At 38.6% G+C, this 18,992-nt stretch overlaps 1 protein-coding gene across 4 annotated transcripts; it reads right to left on the bottom strand.

Moving 5' to 3' along the window:
• Positions 1-522: 522 nt before the first annotated feature.
• On the bottom strand, positions 523-17,534 carry LOC105037994 (PH, RCC1 and FYVE domains-containing protein 1). 4 transcript variants are annotated; one of them, XM_010913648.4, is made up of 10 exons: positions 17,217-17,529; positions 16,950-17,128; positions 11,215-11,301; positions 10,314-10,403; positions 10,113-10,199; positions 9,896-10,015; positions 4,960-7,038; positions 4,724-4,870; positions 1,068-1,609; positions 523-986 (listed from the first exon to the last, which is right to left on the bottom strand). In XM_010913648.4, the coding sequence occupies exons 2-10, from the start codon at positions 16,995-16,997 to the stop codon at positions 860-862; spliced, it is 3,327 nt and encodes a 1,108-aa protein (XP_010911950.1). In that variant the 5' UTR covers positions 16,998-17,128; positions 17,217-17,529; the 3' UTR covers positions 523-859. The 4 variants fall into 4 exon arrangements, 3 of the variants coding, with proteins under 3 accessions (XP_010911950.1, XP_010911949.1, XP_073107040.1); XM_010913647.4 differs by having other exon boundaries at positions 17,224-17,528; XR_012138198.1 differs by lacking the exon at positions 523-986 and adding an exon at positions 1,768-1,908 and having other exon boundaries at positions 1,471-1,609; positions 17,224-17,534.
• Positions 17,535-18,992: the final 1,458 nt, after the last annotated feature.

The following is an 18,992-nucleotide window of genomic DNA, read 5'->3' as shown; positions in this document are numbered from 1 at the left end:
AGTTTTGGAACTACTAGATATAATTATTTTTTAAACAAAATTTAGTTCAAAGAGAAAATAATTTGTATGTTCCGAGTTAATAAAATCAATATACTTTATAAATTTTACTTACATGCAATAATAAATTTAATTTAAAATTATCAAAATTACACAAATAAGACACCTACACATCACAAAATACTCCAAATGCTATGTAAAACTTTCTTTGACCTATTTTATATTTAATTTTTTTTGAGCTTTTTTATGACCAGAACTTTGAAACTTGGAGTGAAATTGCTGAAAATGTTTAAACTGCCATAATTATAACTTTAAAACCCAACTAAAAAAAAAAAATCAACTAAAACGAGAGAGAGAGAGGGAGAGAGAGAGATTTCAAACCTTAGTTAACCATAATTCTTGAGCTGTGAATTTTTGCATTATACTTTCAACAAGCCCCATTCAATCCTCTGTGCAGAAGCATATGCTAAAATGGGGTTAAAAAGAGAAGCCATTCATCTTCAATCACAAGAAGAAGAAGATGAGTTGTACAAATAAGCAGAGGAGAAAACCCATCTTACCCATGCTATCTCATTTTTTTACAATTTTATATACACCAATACAACAGGCAAGGGCAGACTCAGAGCATAGTATATTAATGAACAAATAACATAATTGAAGGAAACATAAACCATGTAATATAAATCCAGTCCTGTACTCTTGCCCCCCACCACCCACCCCACAAAAAGGGGAGGAAAAAAAAAGGAACAACAAAAACAAAGGAACAAAAATGAAAAGTTGCGCTCTGCTGTGCCATAGCAATTAGTTCCTCTTTCAAAGATTAGGATGTTGCTGCTTCTTTAGGATTGAAACGATGCTCTCTTCAGGATGCAGATTGAGTAGACACTGCTGATGCCCTATCTGACCCACGAATGTTATACTTCTCATACACCTTATCACGGTTTTCCGACCACCACGTTTCGGCTTGCTTTTCACCAAACCTTCTCCGACTGCAAGAGAATTTTTGTTATCAGGAAATAAAAATCAATAGCTTTGATATAAAATAGGTAAAAAGTGGTTTTCTTAACTACCTGAATCGCACCCTCTTCAAATCTATAGTTCCATCATGAAGAGTAATGAGAGTTATATATACACCAGGTTCATATTGTTCTATCCATTCAGCCTCAACCTGATTACTAGCTGAAGTGGGGCTTCCGGGCTTTAAAATGTTGTTGCTTTCAAGGGGTTTGGATTCCTTGCTATCAGAATCCTTTATTCTACTGTTAGTTGATGGCATTTCTCCATTGGTGTGGTCTTGTGTTTTCAAAAATTCATCATCTTCATTGGGGTTTGCAACCTGATGATTCTGAAAATGCATTCTCATTTCATTAGCTTCATGAATGTCTTTTGCTGCATCACTTTGGCCTGAGGACCCATTTTTATGACCTGAATGGAGAGTTGTGGTTGGATGCACGTATGGACCATTGCTATCATTATTTCTCAACAGGTGGTGCTCTTCTTGCGGATCAGTGTGCTGAATAGCAAATGGGTCAATGCCATTTGGCAAGTGGATTGATCTCAAGCCATTGCTCTCATGGACCTCGTTTGGAAGCCTTTCTGCCATTTCTTTTAGCTACCAGAGAAAATAACACTGATCAGCATGTTTTGCATAAGCTTCAAATACTGATAATCAGAAAGCTCTACCAAGATTAATAAGGAAACCAGCAATAGCACACGTGCAAGCATGGAGAACAATGTTAAGCTTCAACTTGTATGTAGAACTAAAATCACCTGCCATCCCATACAATGGAGGATGCAGCGAAACAGAGTCAGCAAGATGCACTTTGGCCAAGTCCCACCTCAAGCACTATATCACTAGTCCACATTGTAGTTATTAAACTGCAAGTCACTACTCCTAGCAAGCCCCACAGCCTTACAGCAGAAATCAGTTTGCAGTCCAGAGTAGGTGAAAACAATGTAATCATGGTTGGTTAAAAGAGTTTAAAATTTTGATGGGACTTCGGAGGAAAGTGATTGCACCAAAAAATCTGTCTTCAACAGTAGGTCAGTAGTTCTAGATTATTCTAGGCCAAAAAGATTCCTGACGTTCAGGATGAATCTCTTCCTGCTGATTTATTGTATAAGACCGATATATAACAATTACAGCAGAAATATAGAGGGCTAGAAATTGCAAGTAATAATGATCATCAATTTTCCCTAAAGGACTAGAAAACTGATGATGGTTCCTATCAATTTTTTGCAATAGCAACATGATCAAATTTCAGGCTGACGAGGATCTGTGACAGTCTCACTTTGCTCATCTGCAAGCATAATTATCAAGGTTGCACTGACAACAGACTTTCAACAAATCAACTCATGGTGTGAAATGTAATTAGAAAAAAATCTCCTTGATATTGAGGTGGATGCAGATCTCACCTCTTCTACTTCATTCATTAGGGGGAATCTAGATATACTAGGTCCTAATTTTGATCAAGAAACATTCCATTATCATGACCACCAAACCTTATCCCAACTATTCAGGGTCAGGTTTTAGGATCCTCATTTGCCAAGAACTCCTATTTAGGGCCACCTCTGCTATTATTTCAAAAGCCAAGAAATTATTCCATCAAAATTTATAATTATTATAATAATTGATCAAGTACATCAACTCTTGCTGTTGCCTTCCTGAAATGTGCTAAGTTGGAGAGCTAGGTACAAAGACAGAGACAAATGTCAAGAGTAGTTGCATAGGTACAAGTGAATTTTCAAGGACAATAGGCTTACAACAAGGATCAGCGGTTGCATGAATCACTTTAGACTAATAACAGTTTAACTTATTGCTAATACTTAGGTACAGAACATACTTCAGATTTTATTGGCAACTGATAAAGTGTTTGATTGGTGAAAAAAAAGAAAAAAGCTATGAATCAAAATGATGGAGAAAACCCTCAATGTTTAAAAATTAGGACATAAATACAGTATATGAATGTACATGGGAATAAAAATAAGTACAAAAGTGAGGTTCCAGTTAAAATTATTGGTAAATAGATACAAAGGTGTGATCTGTCTAGGATCTATAACTGGATAGACTAAAGAGATAAATAAATAAGAACCATATCAATGAAGCTGTGAGATGCCTCTAAAGTGTCATATAACCAACACATTCAACAATGGCTTGGAAGAAAACATTTTTCAAATAAACAGTAAGGCCACAGTATGTATGGCTCATGATGTTGGACTAAAAAAGAGAGCCCAAAAAAGAGAATGCTAAGATGGGTGGAGGTGTATTAACTTTTGAAGAATAAAGCAAGGATTGAGTATATACGAAGGACACATGTTAGAATTTGTGAGAGGTTCTACAAAAAACGACAGACAAACCGTAGTTACCAGGAAATGCATGTCTCGATCAAACTTAGGTTTCATAAGAATGAATTTGGATAATGCATTCAATTTGATTTCTCAAAGATCAAGAAACATGGATTGAATTGATTCCTAATACGGGCGCAAGGGACCATGTGTGCACAAAAGAGAGGGAGGGAGGAAGGGAGGGGGTGAGAGGGAGAGAGAGAGAGAGAGAACCCAGTGTGAGAGGCAGATTTATCAGCCTCCATAAACTATATTATGGTTTCTTCACAAAATTGCCCTTTCTTGAGAAACTGACAGGAAATCACTATCAGGAAACCACAATGGACTAGCTCCAAATGGTTTCATATTGGTTTCAACCCATTTCACCCTTCCATTTCTTTCCTGTATATAGCCTTAACAAGAATGATTGGCAAATGATGATTTATAACATCAATTCCATGTGGTTTTGACAGGGCCCAATCGTTATCATTAAATGTGTTAAGTTGTTATAACAGAAAATTTTAGTTAGCTTATTCCTCTTCTTAGTTGATATATTTTCACTTGCATATCCCAAAAAGGCAATTTGCAAGCAAACAGTCATGATTTTACATTAAAATTTGTTTTGTTTATTGATGTTATTTGAAAATTATAACTGTATATTTTTAGAATTATGGGTTGACAGTTAATTGTTAATTTCGTATATGACAAGTGATCTGAACTTTCATATGTTTATCAACATCAACAGACATTCTAGATGAGTTAAGATGTAAGATTGTTAGATACATACAATATAGATAAATAAATATTTCCATTGGCAAAACTGTCTACTTTAGGTGTATTTGATAACAATTGAGTGTTGTAAGAATTTATATTGGTGCATGTCCACATTTTCTGCTGCGCATCATAGCATGATACAATCATTGGGAACCAGCCAAAACTGCTAATATATGCAGAAGTTTAATGTTGAAAACTGAATTGACCAACTTAGCTCTGCATAGCTCTTGCAGGACAAACCCTAAACGATAACAAGTCCTTTGGTGATAAATGTTATCTACAGTAGCAAGTTAATTATAGCAATGGCCATATAGTTTTCCAATAATAGAATTTATATTAGCACTCATGCTCTGTCTTATTTAAGTTCTCAGTTGATTACTGAATTGTCAAAGATCAGTTCCCAAAATCATACAAGCTTAAAAGAAAGGGTCATTAGCAAGTTATGATCCCGGCAATCCAAGGTCCTGGAAGGGACAGACTGGGGACAAACCTAACCTTTGCTATTTTTTGCACAAAGTAGCTGCTCTAGGATTTAAACTCATGCCATCGCGCTTGTCAGCTCAAGCCATTTACCATTGCAATAAGCAAATGCAAGCTACACAAATGGAAGAACATAATAGAAGATTACCTGTGCAGTCAAGGATTTTATAACCTCTTTTGCTGCTTTAGACTTTGCAGATTCCTCTGCAGCTAATTTCATGGCTTCTTGAGCTTTCTTTGCCGATTTCTGCAACTCAAATTCTTGAATTTCACACCGTCGCATTAGACTATGAACCTAATCCACATGCAGGATAAAAGATAAGAAGTCTGCAGGTCAAAGATGTCAAGGTTAACTAGCAAGGAGTCAAAACCCAGCAACAGTACCTGGGCACGTAATATCTGAACTTCTTGATTCAGCAGCTCATTTGTTTTCTTCACATTGTCAGCCTCTCTTTTGGAGAATGAAAGACCTGACATCGTGGGAATAGGTGTTGCAGAGCGTGGAGGACTAGGTTTTCTTGAAAAAGGTGAAACAGATCTGGAATGATTTACAGACTGGACTGATGTTTGGACTGGTCTGGGAACTGCTTGTTGCAGATCAACTTCAGCAAAAGCAATACCTTTCAGCTGGAAATTTGAAGGAACTTGAGAGCTGTGAATCAAAGACAAAGAGTCCGATTTCTTCCCTTGTTTGGCTGCCTTTGTGTCCAAATCCTTGATCAAATCCGCATTGCTAGACAAAGCATATTTGGGTAATCTTGTATCCACTTTATCAAGCCTATCTTTGCTTTCACCTGAGGGGCGGGGTATAACATTTTTCTTACTGTTAATAATTCCACCAGACTCTAAAACTTTATTCAGTTTCACATAACAGGAATCACATACACGATAAGGTTTCCCAGGATTTGGGGCCAATGCCGCTCTCAAAGCCTTTCTAGAACTGCATGAATGACAGTGTACAAGTCCACAGTTGTAACAATTGTGCCTCTTTCGAGTAAATCCAAAAGCCTGTCTACATGCTGAGCATTGAGACTGCTCTGCACCTGACACCCATTTATGGAGACATATGGCAGCTGTGAAGCTTGATCCACAAGCAATATGTTTGACTGCCCTGTCCTTTAAAGCTTCAACAAGTGTAGGTGTTTTACGATCCTCAAGGTCACCATGTCCCAATCTTCCATTAGCTCCCTTACCCCATGTGTAAACTTCACCCATGGTTGTCAAGACTGCAACATGATACGAACCACAAGCAACTACTCCAACAGATTCACCAACTAGCTTATCTTCGACTAAGCATGGAGACTTTCCATCAGAACGGGGATTACCAAGCTGACCATAAACAGTACTTCCCATGGTGAAAACATGTCCAGAGGTGGTCAAGCCAATTGTAAGACTATGACCACAAGCTAACTTGTGAAAATTGTAATCAATTAGAGAGGCTACACAAGTGGGCTCAAGCCGTGCCTCCTTGTCACCATGGCCTAGGCGATACTTGTCCCCATCACCCCAAGTGAATAATTTTCCAGATGATGTGCTGGACTGTGTCACAATAACATCTACCACTGCAGCAGTATGCCATACCCCACATGAAACAGCAATTGTTCTCAACCCCATTAAAGATTCTACTTCCTTTGGATGTAAAACAGTTTCTCGGTTTCCATGCCCCAAGACACCAAAGGTACCATCACCAAATGTAAATAACTGTCCAGATGTTGTGATCAAGGCTGTATGCCAAGTGCCACAAGAGACAAAAGAAACCTGAAGCCCCTCCAAAGGTCCTGAAATTCTTTTAGGTATCCAGTGACTGACATCAGTACCATGACCAAGAAGTCCTGCATTATGGGTGCCATCTCCCCAAGTATAAAGTTCACCAGCCATAGTAAGTGCACAAGTATGGAACTCCCCACAGGCAACAAAGTCTATATTACAGGCTGATAAAGATTCGACAAGCCGAGGATGAATAATGTCTGTCCGAACTCCATGGCCAAGGCGTCCACCAGATTCTTCGCCCCATGTAAATACTTCTCCCTGCCTTGTAACAAGGGCGGCATGCCTGACTCCACAGGCCACATGGTGAATGTCCAGCATTACATTCGACTCTAAGGGCTTTGGCAGGAGGATGTCAGTTCTTGCACCGGAAGGGCTAATACCTCTATCAGAGCCAGCCCTTCCAGAACTGTCACATATGACTTCGCCCCACACATACACATCCCCAAAAGCATCACAGTCGTCCTGTGCGGAGCCATGACTAGATGTGCTAGGGGCACTAGATACACTGACTCTAATATCCGAAGAAGCTCCTTTTACTTGCATATTTGTTGGATGTGATCTTTCTGAATATACCAAATTTTCAAAAGAATGGTCTCTGGGTAAACAAATAGTGTTTATCTTGCTCTGAGGACTATCGAGTATGGTATCCGTACACTTGTAATCTAAATAGTTGGATATCAAGTCTCTGCTATCCTGTCACAAGCAACCATACATCAAAAACATGACATACTGTTAAGTGGATAACAGGATTCATATTATGTAAATGTGATATGAAGAAAACTCCAGTATGCAGATCTAAGAAACACAGTTTGAGCATACAACAGCCTAACAAAATGACAGATCTACCAGGAATGACAAAACACAAAGTTTTTGATTTTATCCAGCATAAACCAAGATTCCTATGTACAACAGATAATGATTCTCACGTCCTCAACAAGCAATGCCTGTATTTGATGTCCATAGCAATGGCAACACTTACATTATCAGCTAAATTCACAGTACATGGATAAGCTCACTAAAAAGTCAACATATATAATCTAAATCAACTTCCACTTCAATAAATTATATAAGCATAGCAAACTCTAGCTTGAATAGGCCAAGCCAAGCAGCTTAAAGAAACAAGGGATTGTTAATTCGGAACACTCATGCAAGCATATTCCATTTATTCTCTAAAAGGATTGGCAGATTAGTGAGCAAGCGCCAAGTATTTTGCAGTTAATCTCCCAACTGACATTGTGTTGATAAATACATCATTTTCTGTCATGAGACATAGGTAAGTCCCCCTGAAAATTAATATACTTTGTGGATTTATCTTATTTCGTTGGAAGTCATGGTTCCAGTTCCAGGTGTAGTACATCAATTATGCAGACCAGGGAAACTACATGGCCAAATTTCAAACATACATATTCAATTGTGGTTTACAAGAATCACCAATTTGGGTAGGTTTTAAGTCTTCACTTTGCAAACTTTGATACAAAATGTGTTGAAAGCACCAGTGTATGTGATAATAGTATTCTTGCCTGGTTAAAAATGTAATAATCAAGGTTACAATTCTCAGTACCAGTATCTTATGTATGGTAGGAACCAGAGTTTAAACTTGTTGGTGCCAGCACAGCAAAAAGGGGATGTCATACCATCTGTTGGCACAGTACACCACTAAGGGGCACACTAGTGCCAATCCCTTACCAATATGATACAGTATGGCCAGTACAAGACAAGTGATATGGCACTTCCATCCATGGTAATGACAGCACTTATATCAATATTATAAAGTAATGCTACCAGCTAGGCTACCAGCTGTCATAAGTCATAATTCTAAAGTGAAAAGTTCCAAACTTGCTAAAACTAGAAATTTTAAATGATTCAACAAGCGATCTAAGAAATGCAAGGCTCTCTGAAAAAACTATCTAAAACTAAATCTAACCTGAAATAGTTGTAGATGTCTAACGGTCTGTTTGAGCATGCTGTAGCTGTTGGTCAAAAAGCAACTTTCAATAAAAACTGTGTTTCGATGTCAAAAGCTGCTTTGGGACAACACGGTTTTTTGTTTGGCTATCATTATCCTAAAATTATTCTGAAGCTAGAGAAATAATTTGCTGTATATTTGGTTAACAGACTCAAAAGCTGCTTTTGAATGACAAAATGACCAAAAGGGACAAATATCTAAAATGATTCTAAAGTTGTTTGGATATAAAATTCTTTATTTTATTTTTTCTATCCTTTTTTTATTTTTTTTTTAAGTTATTCACTGAGTTTCTTATTTCTTTTGGAATTGCCTTCGTATCATTAAGCGGGGATGGAAATGAGAGGAGATTAATCGAAGAAAGAGTCTTGATACACAAGAAAGTGGGCAAAAAGAGACGTGACATTAATAGAGATGAAAGGAGATTAATATAAAGAAAGAAAGGTCCTAATAGATAAGAAGGTTGGACAAAAGAGGAGAGACGAGAGGAGATTAATCCTGGAAGTCGGAAAAAGGGAATGTACATAGAGATGAGAGGAGATTAATTAAAATGTGAATGAAAATGAGATGAGATTAATCTAAAGACAGAAAGACGAGAGACAAGTCAGACAAAAAAGAGATGTACATGTAGATGAGAAGAAATTAATAATCCTGAAAGTTGGAAGAAAAAAACGTAAATGGAGATGAGAGGAGTTAATCGGGGATGTGGATGGAGATCAGAGTAGATTAATCTGAAGAGAGAAAGAGTCCTAATAGACAAAAAAAGTGGGAAAAAAGGTATTCAAAGGGTAACAAGTAATTTTTCTAAAAAAAACTAACTTCCCACAAACGTGATATTTAGCTTGCGATGCTACGTCCATGGAAAGCGGACGGAGGTCAACTTTACATAAACCACATTTTGAGGGATTTTAAATGCAATCTAAAATTACTTTTGGATTATAACCAAATACTCAAAATTCTTTTTTAGATCCAAAATCATTTTTGATGAGTACAAACGCACCCTCAAATATGCACTAAGTGGTCAAGGTTATGGCTGTTTTGACATAAGTGTGAATTCACATCATTTTTAAATCAAAGAATGAACATGATGCAGAAGCTAACAAGGTTAAATTGTATGATTGTAAATAATAGACTAAGAAAATAAATTTAGCAGCTAGTAATCCCTCTTGCTCCATCATACGTGGTCAGCTTTATGGATAAAGGTAATATACTTCAAGAACATTTTAAGACCAACTCTTGATCTAACATTTCATCTTTGATATAGTACTAAAAATACTTAAGCAAGAGAGGCGATGTCACAAAACCCAAGATGCCAGTGAACAAGTAGGGATGCCTAATTGCTAGTTAGACAACTCAAGTAAATATAACATGGAACAACATAATATTTAATTTCTAAACATCTTGATCAACCAACATAGAATTGCCTTTGTCAATGTAGTTGCAGACAATAACACTATGAGGGCACAGAAATTTAAATGATAGGTAATACAGAACCAATAAAACTGCATTCACTTTATGCTGAAATAAATCAGGATATAATAGTGCAACCATTAAGAATAATTAGGCAGCATAAGGCAAATTATTTACATCAAGAGAAAATCCTCCATCACTCCATCCATCTATCTTTGAACGTCCATATTGACCTGAGGAGATCAATGCCTTGAGGCCTGCAAACCACAGCTCTGCCTCAACTTTATCTTTGCATATCTTTTTGACAATGACGAAAATCAGAATAGTCAGAAAGATAAAAATCATCAGAAAAACAAGAACAACAGAAGCCTCAAGAAAAGGTAGCTGTACCAACCAGATCAAGAGAACGTTTCCCATTGTTGTATATAAGTGAGAAGGACAGGTAGTCTTTGTCAGGACGCGGGTATCGTTGAAAAACAGACTAAAAAGTAAATCAGCGGTAAGTAACGATTCACTCCTCCAGTCATTTCAAAGCAGCATAATATAAACATTATACAGAATTTAAATAAGTGGGTGATTATGGTGATGATCTCACAGTTCTTTGTCCTGAGATAATTCTTGAAACAGAAGCCAACTTCAAACTTTTTTCACCACTACTTGAAATCCAAATCAAAGAAGATTCATCCTGTAATGCATGGAACAGGACCCCAGAAGTCAGTAATAGCAACGCCCTCTAATACAACAGATATGGTTAGCAGATAGATGCCCCAACAGTTCACATGCCATGGAGTCATGCTATCCAATGCATATGTTTTAGAATCCATCCATGGTTCAGATCAGAAAGTCTCAATATAGATTTATTTGCATAAGCAAGAATAGAGTTTTAAACATTAACTGGTCGCTATGTGCATCGAGGTGGATACTCAGTATCTGATCAATTCTCCAACATGCATCTTGTTGTGTTGAGTTAATTTTTCCTGATGAGACATGACAGCAGCACAAACATCTACCTTACAAGCCAGATCTAAGAGCAGCCAAGCATGTAGCAGGAATATCTTTAATCTGGTTTCACTGATTAGCATCTAATGGAATTTACACCATCCTAGAAAGCTAGAAAACAAATTGTTTGTCCTTAATGGTTTAAGCTAAATTGTCACAGTCACGCAATTAAACAATAACCCAAGCAGAGAAACATGTATCTACCAAAGTCAACAAAAAGGCAAGGTCTAGGCAGCCCACGTACATTATGGGAACTTCCGGGCCATAATTGAATCAATAATGTTGGAAGCTTGAACTTCTATAGAAATATTAAAAAAAAACAAACTGATATGCTCATTGAAAAAAGAAAAATCCTGGAAAAACTGATAGAGCCTTAAATGATATGCAAACAAATGGTTCAAAAGCCCATTAACCAAATAAAGTGCACATGAATCTGACAGAATGTAATGTAATTATTTTTCAGCTAATTTGCTCATATAAGTCAGTAGCAAACTCACATTGGATAGTCTGAATGGGTAAAACTTTGGCTTCCCTTTACGACCATATTTGAGCAATAGAGTACCCTTTTTCAGAGCAATACGTACCTATAATAATAGAAAGCAAACAGAATGAACGACAGTAACAACTTCCAATGGCCCTAGTCAGAAAGCATCAGCATCATGTAAAGAATGAAAAGTCATGAATCTTACTTATAAACATACAATTTTACTCACTGACAAGCTAAGTGTTCCTTAAAAATAAACAAAGTGCGAAACACCATGTTAAGCAAGAGAATTTTTTTTTGTTTCTTAGTTCTGGTGTATTTGACTATTCAAAATTAAAACCAAAATCTCCATTCCTATCAGCAAAAGCCTCTGCAGCTAACTTGAACAGTTTTCATACATCAAAATGAAGGAAATTTAAAAAGAAAAAGAGAAAAAGAAAAGGGTAAGTAGAATATGATAAACAAAAAAAAAAGGAAAAATCATAAGCAAAGCATTCCTAATTAACATAAATACCAGTGTTTGCCAAAACATCTTAAACCTAGTGGTTCAGGGCGATCCGCTCCGTACCGACAGCAAACCAGGACTGTTCGGCTGGGCAAATGAGACACCAAATAAGAAAGAGGGAAAGAGAGGAAGAGAGAGAAAAAGAGCGGAGGGACAGAGGGGACGCCGCCACTGGAGGCCACCAATGGCCCACTAAGGCCGCCGGAGGGCCGTGGAGGTCTCCACGGCTCGGTGTTGCCCGATAGAATGTTTAATTGAAAGAGAAAGAGAGAGAGGGAGAGCGGCGATACCAAGGGGAGGCACAGCTGGCTAAGAGGCTGCCAGAGGATGCCGAGTGGCCACCATAGCCACCGGATGGCGAAAAACGTGCAAGTGAAGCCACAACCACGAAATAGAGGCAACCGCCCCTGTTCAACCATCATATTTTTTAAAAATGATAATGAATAGTGAAGTCGGCAAACCTAATACCGACTTCACTATTTGAGGATTTTTGAAAAAAAAATCTTAGAAACAGTAAAGCCAACCAATAAAAAAAATCTTAAAAACAATGAAGCCAGCAATGGGTTTACCGACTTCACTATTGTCAGAGTTTTTTAAAAAAAATCTCATAACACGAAGGCGATCACTCCTGTTTCATATCCATGGTGCCACAAGCGCGATTAAGCTGTCCGGTGCCCCCGGAGGCCCTCCGATGGCTTGTCTCCTCTCTCTCTCTCGACCGAGAATTGACAGAGGAAGCAGAGGCCTTGGCAACCCTTCGAGTGCACCCATGGTGCAGCCTGTCTGTGGCCACCACTGGTATCTTCTCCAGCCAACCTCTCCCTCCCTCCCCTTCCCCTCTTTCTCTCTTTTCCTCCTCTCCGGTTCTCTTCTCCTCTGTGTTGGTTCGTGCCGGTCCGATTTGATACAGACACGTACCGACTCGTACTGCTGGCCAACCAATCCAGATTCTAGTTCCAGTTCCGCCTTCCTTCCTATAATACTTCTATCAGACCCATGTTCTACCATGAATATGTAAATCCACTGGTAGCAAATAATAGGAGAATACAAGGGATGATGGTACAATACTTTTATGTTCATATCTCTTAATTGCTAAATATGCTTCGTCCTCTTCTACTTCTCCTCGTGATGATACTGCTTTCTTGTTGTGCATTTTGTGCAGCTCACTTCCACAGAAACAAGTCTTAGTGATGTAGAAAAAATGTTGAAAGAGGCAAAGACATAAAGTGAGGATTCCTAGTCTAAGTGAGATGAATAGTGAGGATTGAGGCTTAAAGCAAAAGCTTCACCAATCCCTGCATTACAAAATATATTTAGAAGAATGAGGAAAATCGTGTGAGAAAGAGAGAGATAGGATTTAGACTTTGTGCTGATGTTTGATTACATGCTCTGATAGTTTAAGTCAAGATACATTGCATGTATCTAGGAAGAGATTTATCACAAACATCCTGTTTTCACTCACAGTCATCATTCTTATTCTTCTGTTAAATGATGTATGAATAACATGTCTCAATATACTTTAACTTGGGATTTAAAACCACGAACAACAGATCATGTCACTAGTAAACTAGACCAACTCCTTCCCTTTTCTGGGTTGTGTAAAGAAACAAAACATAATGCATACTCCTCTGAAAATATTTAACATAAGGCATAAAGCATGCAGCTCAAATGAGATTTTCTATGCAACAAGACGCATTAACATAAGACACAATATGTCCTTTCAAAGCATTGTCTCAAATTGAAGGCAAGATAAGTCTCAATAGTTCTTTTGAAAATAATGAATCGAAAACACGTATGATTCATGAAGTTTTTTATTTCACCAAAAATGAAGCGAGATTTAGTAAATTGCACATGAATGATTTTACTGGATTCTCTATAGCTATTAAATAATGTTTCTTGCATCCTTTTAGTTCTATTTGAAGAAAACCACACCAATAGCTCCACAATAATTCAAAAAAAAAAAGTGTTTTGTCAATCAGTTTCAGGTTGCACAAAAGATACATACATATGCACGACGCATTTCTAAGAATACAGAAGGCTGACACATGGCAGCACACTAGGATATGCAATTCCTAATGACCGGATAATTCTTGTGATTTCAAGACAATAACCCAGTCATGAATTGTTTTCAGGTTACCATTTAAAAGAGCATTGACTAAAGTCCAAAGCGCAAACCAAATTTTTTTCATCCTACATGAAGTACTTGACCAAGAGATCCCTGAAAAACATTATTTGACACAATCTCCACCCTAAGCGAACCTAATTTGCACATATTGCCTGAAGGTAGAAGGGTCTAGAAAGTGCTGAAGGCTCACTTGCTCCATGAAAAAAGATGCTTTTGAATTTTTAGATACAATTAGTGCTGCCAAACAGTTGGGCTGTTTGTGAGCAACATATGTTCGGCTAAGAATTTAGCTTGACATGGACTCCCTTAATTAATAAGCAAGCCGAGCTTAAGCACAAAATCTGAGCTTAAAATATAATTGAGCTGAGCCTGAGCTTTGCTTGGCTTGTTCTTCTCAAGATTAATTAAGCTTGAATTCGTAGATTTATATATTAGCAAGGAGGAGAATATTTAAACCATTAGATATCAATCTAATGGTGAAATGTTGCAAATATTTCAACCATTAACATAGGATGGCTGAGGTCTCAAGAAGAAACCTGCATGCTTTAAACCACCCAAATCCTACACACCCCAAATCTCACTCAACAGCCATGTACCAATTTCCTCTCTCTCTCTCTCCCCTCTCTGTCCTGCTCAATGCAGCAATACCAAACCCATAGCCTCTCTCCTCCATCGTCTAGCAATGAAGCCAAAAAGGATATCTCATGGGCTACATCGATTTGGGAACCAAACAGCTCCATGACCTAACCCTCCCTCTTCAAGATCAAAAGGTCTCCATCTCGTACATTCTGACTCCCCTTTCTCCTCATACTGTATTTTAACTACCAAATCAATGAGTCAAATTCTAGCTAGTTTGAGCTTATCTAAGTTAAGCCACAGCTAGGCTTCCAAAGCTCATAAGGAACGCAGGCAAAACTTGAGGCAATATGGTTTAGCTAGCATCAATCCAAGCTTGAGCTGGCCATAATTTCCTGAAGTTCAGCTCATTTATACCCTAATTACAAACATAATGAAGAATATCCTCATTAGTCATCCAATCGACTATGACACCACTATTCAGCAATTTTTAAAAAAATTCTGTTGTATGTATATATGGTTTTTGTGTAGATCATTTTCATACACTTGCCTTACCTAATCCCTCTTCAGGATATACCTCACCATTTTTTATTATCTCAACACTTATGACATAATCATTAAAGTCCAGTCACCATAAAAATAAGTGCCCATAAGTGTGAAGTGTTTGTACCTCTATCAACCCTCTAAGCCATGTCACCTAGTTAGGATTTGTTTCATTACTTGAGAGATTCTATGCCCAACCATCCACCATCCATATCTTGGTGTCAAATTGCTAGACAGAGCTAGTCAAAGGAAAGCAAGGTTTTTAGCAGTACGAAGCAAGCACCAAGATGACATAATTGATATTTTGGCCACTGTGATCTAGCCAATATATTATGTTTAGATATATCGGCCAAGATATTAGTTTTGACTAATTTCGTGCACCCAACAATGTCATATAAATGATATCTTGGACCTTATAATCTCAAGCAGTATATACCAATATATTTTGATTTATCAGCTAATGTGATATTAGTATTGATGTGGGTTGGGCATCGGGAGGCCGAGCCTCGAAAGTCCCATATCGATCACAGTCGAGAGCGTCTGCTGCTTATGAGTGTGGGCTCTCTCTTCCCACGTGAGGCGCCTTTTGTGGGGCAAAACCGTGAGGGGCGGCGTTCTAGTGATCCCTGTAGCGGACACGCGCCGTCTCGAAGTGAACAATACCTCACGTGGGGGAAGGTCCGCATGCTCTGGGCACGCGACCTCAACATTGGCGTGCCAGGTAGGGGAACCCGTCCATAATTCGCAGCAGTCCCACCTAGGCGAGGGCTGTGATGTGGGTTGGGCTTAGTCCCCAATTCGCAGCAGCCACACTCGACTGGGGGGGCTGTGATGTGGGTTGGGCATCGGGAGGCTGAGCCTCGAAAGTCCCATATCGACCACAGGCGAGAGCGTCTGCTGCTTATGAGTGTGGACTCCCTCTTCTCACGTGAGGCACCTTTTGTGGGGGCAAAACCGTGAGGGACGGCATTCTAGTGATCCCTGTAGTGGGCACGCACCGTCTCAAAGCGGACAATATCTCACGTGGAGGAAGGTCCGTACGCTCTGGGCATGCGACCTCAACAAGTATGTTGGCTGATATATCCTAAGCATTACTTTACAAATCTAAATTAAATTTTTAATTATTAATATTTAAATTAGTCCTCTGATACAACAAGTAATTTCGGATTTGCCATAATGGCCAAGATTCCAATATCTCGGTTCCTATAATATTGGCTGAGATATTGGGAAACCTCGGAATGTGCCAGAATCCGGATGTTTCCGACTTTTCCCCAACTCTACTTCTTGGCCAAGATAAACCAAGATTTTGGTTATCTTGGTATCAGCCACCCACTTAGATGGCCAACCTTACCGTTTCCAGAAACCTTGGAGGAAAGGGGGGGGCTACCTAGATAGATCACTTGCCACAGCCACGTAACTTTTAGGGAGCCTTTTGTGCTGATTTTGAGATCTCATGAGGAAGGGGGTCAGCACTCAGTGCTGTCAATCCTAGAGTAATGTCCCATTAGTCCCATCTTCCATATTTCACCATGCTCATTCTTCCAGTCCTCGGAAATGGTGGCAGTCATAGAACTAGTCTACCATCTAATCTACCATCTCTGTACAAGTCTTTTGCATTTGCCCCCATAAAAGCAAGTGATCATAGAGAAATACGGAGAAAAATTGAAACTTTAATGGAAATCTCAAAGTGACACCCGCTCTTCCATGGATTTCTCCATATAGAATCCTTCCCATAATTTTATCTGGGGAAGTAACATTTGCAACCGCTCTACACCACAATGGGATTAAAAGATAGTAGCAGTCCGATATCGCACCAATCACAGAACAAGAATTAGTCCTAAAACAACCAATACGAACTCCATGACCTGCAATTTGACTAGCCTCTACAGTCAAAACCCAAGAATCCTTCCTCTCTTCTACGAAGGTTTCCAAAGCAGTAATCTAACCAAAAATAGCAAGAAAAAGAGGATCCATGGGGGAAAGGATGTGCTTCCCTCACCTTGTCGATGTCCCGATCGACGCCCCCGTACTCAGAGAGATCTGCCATTCCATGTGAGAGCCCCTCGCAAGCGCCGCCCGCATCGAACTCGCCCCAGCGCTCCGGTCGTCATCGATGGCCGCCGATCCTTTGCCGGACTCTCATCAATCTCCGGCCACGGAGAAACTCCACCACAAACCCTAGAAATCGGGAGGACAACACAAGAATGAGAGCGAGAGATATGAAGAAGGGGAGAGAAGATAGTGGAGGAAATGGCGGTAATCCGACCACGGACCAGGGAGACGGCGGCGGTACTCGAGGAAGTCAGAATACGGAGTCCTGGGGGGTCGGGAAACCGCGGCGTAGCGGACGGGAGAGTAGGGTAGCGGGTAAACGGAGGAGGAGCGGCAACGGCGGAGGACCGGATCTTAGTTCGCTGGCCGAGGCCGCGACGATACGGGTCAGAGGAGAAAGCTTAAATACCCTTTTGACGGGGAGTAGAATAATCGCAAGGAGTGGTTAGGGTCACCGGGGTGGCGGTAGACGGACGTTTGTTGGATTGGAGAGGCGGCGTACGTGGAAATTTCTCGGTGTTCCGGCGGTGCAGCATTACGTGGTGAGGGTTCCCTGCCAGTAGCCATGTTTTTAGGGAGACTAGTAAGTAGATATTTTAGTTGCGATATTTTCCAAACTAAAAAAAATCTAGACCTGTTTTGAACCGCGGCGTTACCCCATCAGCTCGATGGACTAACCAGTGGTTGTTCTATTGTAGGGAAATTATTAGTTAGAATTATTGTATCGCGTGAACTTTGGACAATCTGATGAAATATCACCATATTATTTGGTGATTTAAAATTTCAAAACTTCTGCAGATTAAAAAATATAAAAAAAATAAAATATATAATTAATTATAATTAATTAATTATTAGTTAGAACTGCTCTATCATATATAAATTGGACTATCCAATAAAAAATCAATGCATCGTTCATTAATGAAAAAAGATTCATTATTATCCAAGGTAGGTTAAAATTTTGAATGAAAAAATGTTCAATACTAATCATGACTAACTAGCTGGCCTCTTTTGTTAGCTATAATAAAAGAATATATATTTTTAGATGATGTAATAATTTTTTATTAGATGATTTAAGATACACATGGTAGAATGGTTATAACCAATAATTGTTCAATTTTTGTAGAATTTTTTTTAAATTTTATTGAATAATATGGAGATGTTTTATTTGATGGTTCAAAGTTCACATGGATGATGGTATAACAATTCTAACTAATAATTTCTCTACTATTGTATTCACCACTCCATTTCCCATCCGCTGTGGCACTAATATGTTATCGTTATAGCATAGGTGTTTATTCCATGAAAGGTAATGATGAATATAATTTGGACCTTCTGGAGAAATGTTGCACCTCTCATTACTTCATTACCCATCTGATGTGGCAGTAATGTGGCACAAATGTGGCATTGGCATTCATTTCAGAAAGAGCGATGATGGACGCAATGGTGTGGCATAGCATTACCTGATCTTGTTGGGGCTAGCAAATACTAGACTAGATTATATTTTGTTCTGCTGTCTTCAAAGATGCAATAGCTAAATCTAATTTGGCCCAGATTGCAGTCTAACTTGGCAATCTTTTGTTGGTAATAGAATTGTAGCGACCAAACAAGGTTGATGGTTCGGGGGCAATGAATATGCTCTGTGCTTCTTCTTCTTTTTTGGTTTTTTTTCCTCCGATAAACCGGAAACACTATAAAGCTCTAGCATTGATACAGCCCAAAACAACAGCTAAAGCTAGGTCATCTATGGCGTCTTTAGTTGGAGGGAGTTGGGCTATGTACCATTTGATTGAGAGTCATATTTCTATTTCCTTTTCACAGAGATATAAGAATATACCAGTCCCCTAAAATCTAATCCTAAGTATTCAAATTACATTCTTTCAGATTTATTTAAAACATTATTTTTTCAAAAATACCACTCTATTTAATTGATTTTCAAAAAATTTAATTAAAGATATTCATATTCCAATTTCGATTCTAGTCACAATTTAAA

The sequence above is a fragment of the Elaeis guineensis genome, chromosome 1, assembly GCF_000442705.2.
Source record: "Elaeis guineensis isolate ETL-2024a chromosome 1, EG11, whole genome shotgun sequence".
NCBI classification, from domain to species: Eukaryota; Viridiplantae; Streptophyta; class Magnoliopsida; order Arecales; family Arecaceae; genus Elaeis; species Elaeis guineensis.
The sequence above is the reverse complement of the archived record's forward strand: the minus strand, read 5'-3'. Positions and strand labels throughout refer to the sequence as shown.

Coding starts and splice junctions, on each gene's coding strand:
- LOC105037994 (XM_010913648.4), bottom strand. CDS start 16,997: ATGGCAGATCTCTCTGAGTACGGGGGCGTCGATCGGGACATCGACAAG. Junction 10,404..11,214: donor ACCCATTCAGACTATCCAAT/GTGAGTTTGCTA, acceptor CATGCATTACAG/GATGAATCTTCTTTGATTTG. Junction 987..1,067: donor TTGAAGAGGGTGCGATTCAG/GTAGTTAAGAAA, acceptor ATTCTCTTGCAG/TCGGAGAAGGTTTGGTGAAA.